Source organism: Gavia stellata, chromosome 24 (genome assembly GCF_030936135.1).
Source record: "Gavia stellata isolate bGavSte3 chromosome 24, bGavSte3.hap2, whole genome shotgun sequence".
Lineage (NCBI taxonomy): Eukaryota > Metazoa > Chordata > Aves > Gaviiformes > Gaviidae > Gavia > Gavia stellata.
Genome location: NC_082617.1, coordinates 6,702,896 through 6,713,168, shown reverse-complemented (window position 1 = coordinate 6,713,168; position 10,273 = coordinate 6,702,896). Strand labels below are relative to the sequence as shown.

At 47.1% G+C, this 10,273-nt stretch overlaps 1 protein-coding gene across 9 annotated transcripts in view; it reads left to right on the top strand.

Moving 5' to 3' along the window:
• The first annotated feature begins 917 nt into the window (after positions 1-917).
• DNM1 (dynamin 1) overlaps positions 918-10,273 on the top strand; it is a 69,182-nt gene continuing 59,826 nt past the window's right edge. For all 9 annotated transcript variants that reach the window (XM_059828982.1, XM_059828981.1, XM_059828978.1 and 6 more), the window contains exon 1: positions 918-1,078. In XM_059828982.1, the coding sequence (XP_059684965.1) occupies positions 918-1,078 (161 nt within the window). The remainder of the gene's footprint in view (positions 1,079-10,273) is intronic.

Below are 10,273 nucleotides of genomic sequence, written 5' to 3'. Positions count from 1 at the left end.
TCCTGTGTTCAGTGTTGGGCCCCTCACTACAAGAAGGACATTGGGGTGCTGGAGTGTGTCCAGAGAAGGGCGATGGAGCTGCTGAGGGGTCTGGAGCACAAGTCTGATGAGGAGCGGCTGAGGGAGCTGGGGGTGTTCAGTCTGGAGAAGAGGAGGCTGAGGGGAGACCTCATCGCTCTCTACAACTACCTGAAAGGGGGTTGTGGTGAGGTGGGTGTTGGTCTCTTCTCCCAAGTGACGAGTGACAGGACAAGAGGAAATGGCCTCAAGTTGTGCCAGGGGAGGTTCAGGCTGGATATTAGGAAAAAGTTCTTTACTGAGAGAGTGGTGAAGCACTGGAAGAGGCTGCCCAGGGAGGTGGTGGAGTCACCATCCCTGGAGGTGTTCAAGGAGTGTGTGGCCGTGGCACTGTGGGACATGGCATGGTGGGGTTGGGGTGGTGGTTGGACCTGATGATCTGACAGGTCTTTTCCAACCTCAGTGATTCTGTGATTCTGTGTGTGACAGCCTGTGCTGCTCTGGTTTCGGGGGAGCGAGCTGGCCCGTCTCTCGGCGCAGACCCCCGCACCATCCCTGGCCTCGGAGGAGGGGGGGGTAAGATGGCTGTGTCGCCGGGCGACCCCCGCCCCGCGGGCCGCCCTCACAGCCCGCCCGGACTACATCTCCCAGGATGCAGCGCGGTGCCGGCGCCCTTAAGGCCCCCTGGCGGCGACGCGCGTCTGTCTGCAGGCGCGGCGGGGCGGGCTGAGGCGATCCGATCTCGAGCGGGAGCGAGCGGCGTCGAGCGGGGCGAGGGGCGCGGGCTGGTGCCGGTCCCCACCGGCTGCGGCGGCGAGAGCCGGGCTGCCCGCCGGCGAGGGCGCGGGAAGGGGTGCTGTGAGCTCGCCTGTGCGAGGAGCCGGTGCCGCGCCGCAGCCATGGGGAACCGCGGGATGGAGGACCTCATCCCGCTGGTCAACCGGCTGCAGGACGCCTTCGCCGCCATCGGGCAGAACGCCAACCTCGACCTGCCGCAGATCGCCGTGGTGGGGGGGCAGAGCGCCGGCAAGAGCTCCGTGCTGGAGAATTTCGTCGGGAGGTGAGGGGTTCCCCGGGCAGCCCCGCCGCAGGCAGGGCTGCGGGGGGCACGGGCAGAGCTGCCGCAGGGACGAGCGCGGGGCGCGGGCAGAGCCGCGGCGGGCACGGGCAGGGCGGGGGGCGCGGGCAGTGCCCCTCTCCAGCGGAGCCGCGGGCTGCATGTGCAGTGCGCGGGCAGCGGGGCAGCGCTGCAGGACGCCCGGCCGCTGCGGTGCAGGGGCAGGGAGGGGCGGAGAGGAGGTCTACCCGTCTCGGGGGGTGTGTGGGGATCTCCGCAGTGGGGTCCCCGCCTTTGCCGCACCTTCGGGGCCGGTGGGAGCCCCCCCCCTCCGCCGGGAGATGCGCCCCGGCTGTTGCATAACGGGGGGGGGCTGAAATGTCATTGGGGACCGGCCCCTTCCCCTCCCCAGCTCGGTGCGGGGCCGCCGGGCCGGGGTGCCCCCTCCGCGGGGCTCCGAGAGATGGATGTTGTCGCGGGGGGTCTGTGTGTGTGTGTTTAAGTTTAATCTGCTTCCTCCCCCAGCCCTGCCTCGCTGTCCTCCATAGCGGATGCCATGTCAGGAGCTGCGGGGAGGCTATAGGAAGGACGGGGTTATCTCTCCTATATGCTCAAATCCCCGGGTGCTACCATTTTGTGACAGGCAATATACCGATGCCGTCCCTTCGTGTGACCTTCGCATTCATCATCTGCAACTTGAGTAAATTGCAGACTGCGCTGCCTGGTTGTCTGCTCCAGTGTAGACACACAACACCTGGGGAGGGGGGTTGCTCCTCAGCTTGTTTCTGGCCTCGTTAATTAATTGTATTCGGTGATATACAGGTTTTAGTTATCAAGGTATTTTTTTTTATGCCATGAGGGGCATGCAAGTTGCTGGTGACTTGTCTTCAAAGCAGTGACTGCTGTGATACCTGGTCAGACGCTTGCGTGGCTTTTCCAGCAAGCTGCATTTGTGACATCTATTGGATGTCGTTCCCCCACCCCCACTTTTTCTTTTAAGCTGTTTGCTGCCAGATGGCTTATAAAGCTTTTCTACTGTTGGAAGGGTCTGCGGTGTGTATGAATTGCTTGTTTAGCTGTCAGTAGCCCCAAATTCTGGACTTGTGCAAGGGTAGCCTTGAGCAGCGAGTGCAGGGTGTGCTGTGTGTACTAGGAAGAAGGCACAGGGATTGTATCTGGTCCAAAGAAAGCATGGTTGGAATAAGATTTTTTTCTTCACTATAGATACCCATTCACAGAGTTTGGGATCCTTTCTAGCTAACTTCCAACAGTCCATGCAGTATCCCCCAGGGATGTTGGGAATCATGCCAAGGGAAGGGCATTGCAGGAATACATTTTACTGAGCCTCAGGTCATAGACCAGGATCCACTTATTGTCCATAGACACAGGAAGAATATAATTATTCCTACCACCAAAGTGCAAAACTTGCTGTGCTGTAGCTTTCTAAGAAGAGGAAAATAGGTCTCCTGAAATCTGTGAGCAAAACAGGTTCACCTGTTGGCTCTGCTGTTTTCATGCTTTTTAAGTACTGGCAGCCTAACCTCGTAAATCCTTTTTGGAGGATCTATGCAGTCAGTGCTGCAGTGGCGTAATATATAATGTATGGCTGTTGGGCCAGAGGAGGGTTTGTGGAAGGACAGTCAGTGTATTGGGGTATGCTGCCCCTCTCTTTTAGACTGAGCAAACAGAAGGGGATGTATTAATCCTTGATTGCGTCTCCACTGGTACCAATTGGGAACTGGGTATTTTATCTGCCTGGTGGAGAGCAAATGAATTAAATTGTTTTCTGTCTCTTTCTGATGACCCCTGGTCCCAGGAGAACTTGTGACCTCACTGTGTCCCATCAGTTGTCTCTCTAGCAGCAAGTTATAGTGCTGTGGGGTTTAGAAAATGAGATAATGAAGGGTCCCCTGAGCAGAAGCTGAGAGATCTGTCTGTAGAAAAGCATTTAGAGGAAATAATTGGAGTGGAGATGGAAATTATGTCAAAGGGAAGAGGTCTTTCTCCATTTGATACCCTTGAGTGCTGGCCAGTTTAGAGACTGGTAACATGAGACATCTTACCACAGAATGTATGTGTATATGCTGCAAAATTCAATCCTGTTAAAATAATGTTGGGGCCCTGCTGTAATGTATAGTCTCTTCTTGTGTGGGTATTGAAAACCATGATAAGAAGCTATGGAAATAGTATCCAGAATAAGCATGGTTCCTCAATGTAATTGTGATAGGGGCTCTTTTCTTGTCTGAATAGGCATAAGAAGAAATTGTGTATAGACCTACTGTGTACAAATACAATTATTGCTGTAGTGTGGACATGACATATGTCACTGCTCCAGCTTGATACCAGGATGGTGGTGCAGCTATTGCTCAGCAGCTGCTCGCTGCACAGTGAATGTGAGTGCTGATGAGTTTCTCTGAGTAGATGGAAATTTGTGCAAGAACAAATGCTGATGCAGTTGGTACTGACCAATGTGCTTGATGGGGATGCTTTAGCAGAGGGGCTGGAGGCCCTGCCAGGGCTGGTTTCCCTGCTCAGTACTTGTGGGGCTCCTTTCAAATTGTCATCAAGGCATGTTCACATAGCAGGGCAGCATGCTTGCCCCCGCTGCCAGACCTAGCCTGTGGCCATGCAGGACTTCAGTCTAGGGCTGCTGCTGTCACCTTACAGTAGCACTGAATCCCACGAATGCTAGAAACCTTGAAGCACAGAGGAGTGATGCTGATTGCAATCAACGTTTAGTTACATGTCTTACCAAACAAATATTATTTTTTCCTCCTGAATGCAACAGCTTACTAATTGCTGCTAATTATTCTTCCAGTGTCACTTACTGTGCTGTTAACAGATTATCCAACAGTGCAGAACCTGTATTTATAATACCAGATGTTGATGTGGCTGCTCTGAGTGCTTTTGCTGCTGGAGACTCAGCATGGTGACTAGGATACTGGCTGGTGGTGTTAAAATCACTGAAGAGATGAGAGAAGCCATGTAGAAGCCAGACGGGTGACACATCTCTTTGTAGACTGGTTTATCCTGGGCCCCAGAACTGGAAGGAAGGTTAATCGGGTCAGCTCCAGGCATTTCCTGTCGGTGTGGTTATAGGCTTGTAGGATAACTCAGGTTGGCAGGGACCTCGGGGGTCATTTAGTCCAGTCTTAGGGTGTTGTTACTTCCCTGCTGCCACCTTTCTTAAATTAGAAGGTCTTAGAGCAGGCACCAGTACCAGCAAAATTGGTCGAATAAAAAGAACAAAGCATGTGGTATGTGCTGATTCAACCTGAGAGAGCCCAAAGGACCAAGAAGGGGGCGTGTACAAGACAGCCCACAAAGTTGTAAAATCATCCATGTTCATGCCACTCTTATTTTGCCATGTGAAAATAACAAATACAGGTGTGGTTTTTTAAATCATAAGATCTCGGAGCACTGTTACACAGATCTTTGGATTTGTGGGAGTATTACTGTTATCTCTGCTTTACAGGAAAAACAGAAAGGACTGTGCCTATGTTCAGATGGCTGCATAAATGTCTATGCCTTGTGTTGTTGTTGTCTGATCCAAGGCAGTGTGCTGCTCAGCCCTGCTAGGACAACTGCATTGCCCTTCATGGGGAAAACAAGGCACCTCTGACTTCTGGAGAACAGATGGTTTTAGGGGGCTGCTGAGGAGGCAGTGGCTAAGGACTGGGAACCACAGGTGGAAGGACTTGAATGGAGGTGAAACCATCTCATTTATGGAGTGAATCAGGGTTTCCTTGACCCCAGACCTGAGCATTACCCCAAAAGCATCCGTTCTTGGGAGCTTTTATGTCCTAAACCAAATAGGGGCACGTAGCAGTCTGTCACCAGTCTCCGATGGTATATCCTGAATTAGCTGATGTTTGTATGTCGCCTGGAAGGAAATTGGAGGCAGGCATGGACCTAAACTCAACAGTAAAGTTGGGTAAAAGAGCAGGGAAAATGCAGCATTGCAATGCCTGTGGTAGTGGTAAGGATAAGTACGTATTAAGCTTGGTACTTGTGCTACAATAATCGCCTTGACAAAACCAGGCAAGGGCCAGGCAGCACGTGCTGCAACTGTGTCTTTGCCTTGCAATGTCACATACTGAAAATGCAAAGCTAGATCTTGAAGCCACAGGATTTAGTTTGGCTTCAGGTATAACTTTGAGGAGCAACTTAATATCTTCGTATCTCAACCTTCCCCAGCCTTTTAGAGATAAATACTTACACCCCTAAGGTATGATGAGGGAATGCCTTCTTTGATAACCATACTTTGTTTTGTTATGGGAAGCTTCTCCAGCAAAATACCTTCAGAGGCCAACAGCAGTATTTAGCAACTATCTAGATGTGACAGATCCTATAAGGATGCATACAGAGATGCAGATACTTGGTCTGTTCAGATACTGCAGGAATACTGTTTTGTCAATGATCTTGGTGCTTTTTAAGTTGCTCAGGCATATGCTGTAGCACATGCTTTGTGAGCTTGAGTGCTAGGAAGAGAATTGAGGGTATAAATCTTCTAAAAATCATAGCTACGTTATGTATGGATTGAGGATGTCTGCTGTACTGTGTAATGCTGAGCATCAATGCAGTTCTTTAGTGGCAAATTTAAATTTAGACAAGAAGATATACTCACTAACTTGCTCTGCTCTGGCCATGAAAGGGGTCCTTAAATATGATTATTCTTTTTTTTTGTTCTGCTTTGAGATACATTGACATGCCCAGAGTGCTGGCAGAGAGAGTGATTGCAGGTCACGGACCCTTAACTGTTGTATGATAAATACATCTGTAAGCTGACCAAATGCTGTTGTGTATTTGCAGGTTAAAGACGTAGGCATTGGTTGGGAACTGACTTATTTAGGATTGCGGACGATGGTACAAGAGCCAAGAGTAGGATTCTGCTGTTTAGAGAAATAAATCGTGGTCAAATAATAGTCCTTCAGATGCCAGCAAGCCTTTGGTCTTCAGTGAAAAAATACCTATTTTCATCTCGGATTAATTGGGGAAGGAAGAAAATATGGAGCACTTGGGGAAATGGATAATGTGTTACAGCAGACAACAAGATAAAATAATTTAACTTAAGAGAAATCTGTACAGCTCTGAGCAGACACTTGTGGGAGGAGGAATGCTAGGAGGAGGTACATAGTTAAGTTAAAACATAACGTAACATGGATGGCTGTAAGTGTGTGTGTGGGAAGCATGAATCTCAAGGTTTGTAGATGCAGCAGCAGTGTCTGCCTGTATTTGTCCTCTGACTACTTGCTTTAATGTTACAGAGATTGGCTCAAATAAATACAAGTCTGATATCTTTTCTACTTCTTGCAGCAGTTAAATGTTCTCTGCAGCTCTCACTGTCTGACTGTATTCTTCAACTTAACTCTTTAGTATGATCTCATACTTCTGGTAACTGCCCACTAGCCTTATATTTACTAGGAAAAAAGAACCTTATGGCATGTCTCGGATCATATCAGAATTTACTCAGGGAAAGGAAACCAGCTGTATCTCCAGTTTGGAAGCTGATGCTCAGTATTGTGCAAGTTGGGGCTTGCCTGGACCTACGGGTGTGTGAAAATGACAGGTTGCCTTGTCATTGCTGGAATTCATCACCTGATAGCTGGCAGATCAGGAGGATGCCTTCTCTGCTAGCGTGGACTCTTCCTTGCTACCATGATAATCCTCATGTTGGGAATCTTAGAGCATCCTGAGCTTCAATTAGTCCTTACTGTACTTTGAGATAGGCAAGTGTTGTGGGTTTTTTGTTTGCTCTATAAACAGTATGCTGTGATACAGGACTGTAAAGAGTCTGCAAACCCAGTGGGGGAAAGAAGTCAGAAGTTCCCAAAAGCATTCCCCTATGCTAAAACTGTCAGTTGTTTTTCAAAACTCCACATGCTTATAACTTTTTACACAGCCAAAAAAAAAACCAAGACAAAGCAAAGACAAACTTCTATTTTTAAAGGCTACTGATTGTTTTCAGAAGCCATAGTTCAATACCTAGCTGGGGGTGCCAAGTCAAGTCCTTGAACCTGACTCCTCCAGATGCTCTGAGCAGGCAGAACTCCACTAGACTTAAATAGACGGTGTGGGAGTCTGTCTGCAGCACCTCCTATCTGAGGCAGCTTCTGAAAATGTTATTCTAAGGCAGGAAGCTAATCCCCTTCCTGATCTGGTGAATTACTGAACGTCCCTACTTTGTACTTAACTTCAAGTTTGAGCCTGTCTGTACAAGTGTGAGTAAAAATTCTTTTAAGTAAGGCTTTCTTAGCATCTCTAAGATGCTTTTTGAGGAGAAGTGCAAGAAGTTGACAACTTAGCATAAGTTAATCAAGAAAACAGTTCTTGCTGTGTTCTAGCTACTGAGGTGAAACTTATTTGCTGCTCAAGGCATCATAATTTATTAGACGAGCAAACCCATGTGTGCTCCACCCATGCGAGCTAATACTCAATTTTTGTTTCAGGCAGTGCATTTGAGTGGCAAACCCAGAAGATTTGCTGAAGGGGTGGAAGGCAGTCACCTAGAAGCATATGGTGTTCAGCTTATATGCCCAATGTAAAATTGGTTTCGAGGTGGCATCTGTGAAAGGAAATTTACAGGTAATATGCAGGGTAAACATACTTCCTTGATATGCCACTGAAAAAAAAAACCAAAAAACTTTGGGTGTAATACTTTCTTGGACTCACAGATCTGTGACCGTATGAGTCAGAGTACTGCTAGTTGGGAGGAGAGCTAAAACTAAATCTGGTCCAAAACAAGAAATCTAGTCACGCATGGTGGGAAAATAGCTCACTAGTGGGACAGTTTCTCATTCCATTTGAAATTTTCTTTTCCTGTTCTCAGACCTGGTTTTGCACATCCTGATAGAGAGTGAAAGCTCAAGGTAAAGGAATATTGTCTCTGATAACAGACAGACAGGCATGTTCAGCCTTGAGATACAGTTCTGTTCTCAGCTCTGAAACTAAATTCTTGTGTGACTAATATTTTTATACCTTTTTCTCCATCTGTAGAAAGGAGAGGCTGTCGGTTTCTCATGCCATGCAGGTGTATATAATTAATTGACACTTGAAATAACACTAGAAAAGGTTAACCATAAAGTAGGAGACTATTTTTCCTAACAATAAATTAAAACTCCGCAAGGGTAGTACAGCGATGTCTGCCTGAGCCCTTTGAAAGACCTGCCATCTCTCCAGAAGTGGTGTGCCAAGACCTTTAGCTGTTCCTGCAGCCTCATTTGCCCAATGTTGCTGGTTACGTAGGTCTGCTCTGCAGAGAGGTTGGGACTGATGCAGCTGCCTTTGGCTGCTGGCGTAGATCAGATACTGGATGTGAGGAGTCAGGGTATTCTTAGCAAGCATTGGGAGATGAGAGGCTGCACTAGATGAGCTGGTAGCACTTAAGTTTTTGAGTATAGTCTTTTGAGCAGGGATGGGTAGTGCAGCCCCGTAGAGGAATAAGCCCAGGGTTTTGTCCCTGCTGACTTTAAACACTCGGATGGTCTGGTCAGGCCTGGAGGTGGTTAGACTGCAAGCAAGACTGGTTCTGAAAAGCTCCAAAAAGCTATTTCTCTTTATTTACATTTATCCGTGATCCTTCTAAAGCATGCATCTTGCTTATTTTTGAGTGACTTGATGGAGTTTGGTCATGAGAATTGGATGCCTTGCTCAGGACTAACTACTGTAAATATTGGGGTGTCTATGAAGAGAGGACTGAGACAACATTTCGGTGTTTACTGAGGAGCAGGCAGGAGTATGCATCAAAACATTGTGACTGGCAACTGAGAGTACAATTTAATGTTAGGTATTTAAACAATTATTCCAGGTGACTCGTTGATACTTTGTACTTATGTCCAGCTTTTAGTTTTCGAAGTCCTATTAGTGAATACTTTACCAATTGAATGTAAAGTGGCTCAGTAATTTTCTTAAGTTGTCTTATATAGATGGGCAGACAGGACAGTTAAGTTGCCAATGGTTGCTTCCTACGTGACCTTCAAGCTTGTCACAGCTCCTAGGTTGGTGCTGACTATAATGGATAACTGCTTTGCTTTCCTTCAAGGCATAGTACAGGAAGAATGAGCCCTGAGTCTGAAATCTAACACTGTCTCTGATTGTTCTCTGCCACGTTAGATGCTCTGAAAGCTTTGGCAGACCCAGCCATGACCAAATGAAGTGAGATGGTGTTTCAGTCCTTGGTCAGTAACTTCTTGCATTTTAACATAACGTGCTTTTGGAAGCATCTTGGAAGCAGATGTTATGCAAGCTCCTCAAGCTGTGTCTTGTTGACTGGAAGCAAACTTGCCAACTTCTGCCATTTTTCCGCAAGTCTCGTGACTTGCATTGCTTTTCTTAGAGCTCTGGACACAGCAATTAAGCTAACAAAGAGCAGTGTAGCTTTTGTATTGAAAACATCAATTTCTAACATGGATGTTTGAGGGTCCTTTTTTCTTTAAAAGATGCTGCTTCCTTAAGTGCTCCTGGAGACAAGTATAAAGAATCCCAAAACTTCTAAGATTTCCATTGTCTACTCTTCCCTTCCTAAAAATCAGAGCTTAATCCCAAAACTATAAACTCTGCTAAAATACTTGTGTTGCAGTCACAATAAACAATAAATTATACAAAATGAGGTTTGGAATAAACCCAGTTCCTTACTTGTGACTGAAATGGGAATTGAACCTGAGTCTCTGGGGGTGAAAATACAATTTTAATAATGTATTGCCTCAACAGTCCCCTTTAGCACTCCCTTTCCTGTTTCTTACGGCTTCAGGTTGCATTGTTGCAGCTGGTGTTGAAGGGTGAAGAGTTAATGCTACCGTAACAAAAATGAGAATTGCTGGGATCCTGTCTGACTATGCTAGGACTGTCATTTTGTGGCTGTGAAACAGTCTTGACATAAGTGACTGGTGTAGTGTATGGGATGCCTGAGAGAGGACATAGCCAATATCAAACTGATACTGCTGTGGATTTTGGCTGAAGAGCCAGGCAGCATTGCTGTAATGCTGTAAAAAAGCTAAGCATAGACTGCAGCTGTGTTTCAGAGTAGTTTTTCAGCTGCATTTAGACCCTTTCTCAAAGCATCAATAGGCAGAAGTCTACAGAGATGCTGAGTAGTCGGTTCTCAACATCTGCAAATGTTCTTACAGCAGAGCTAACTTTCCCTGGAGAGCACTAGGAAAAACGATTATTTTTGCTTTTTTTGAGAATGGAGATCCAGGG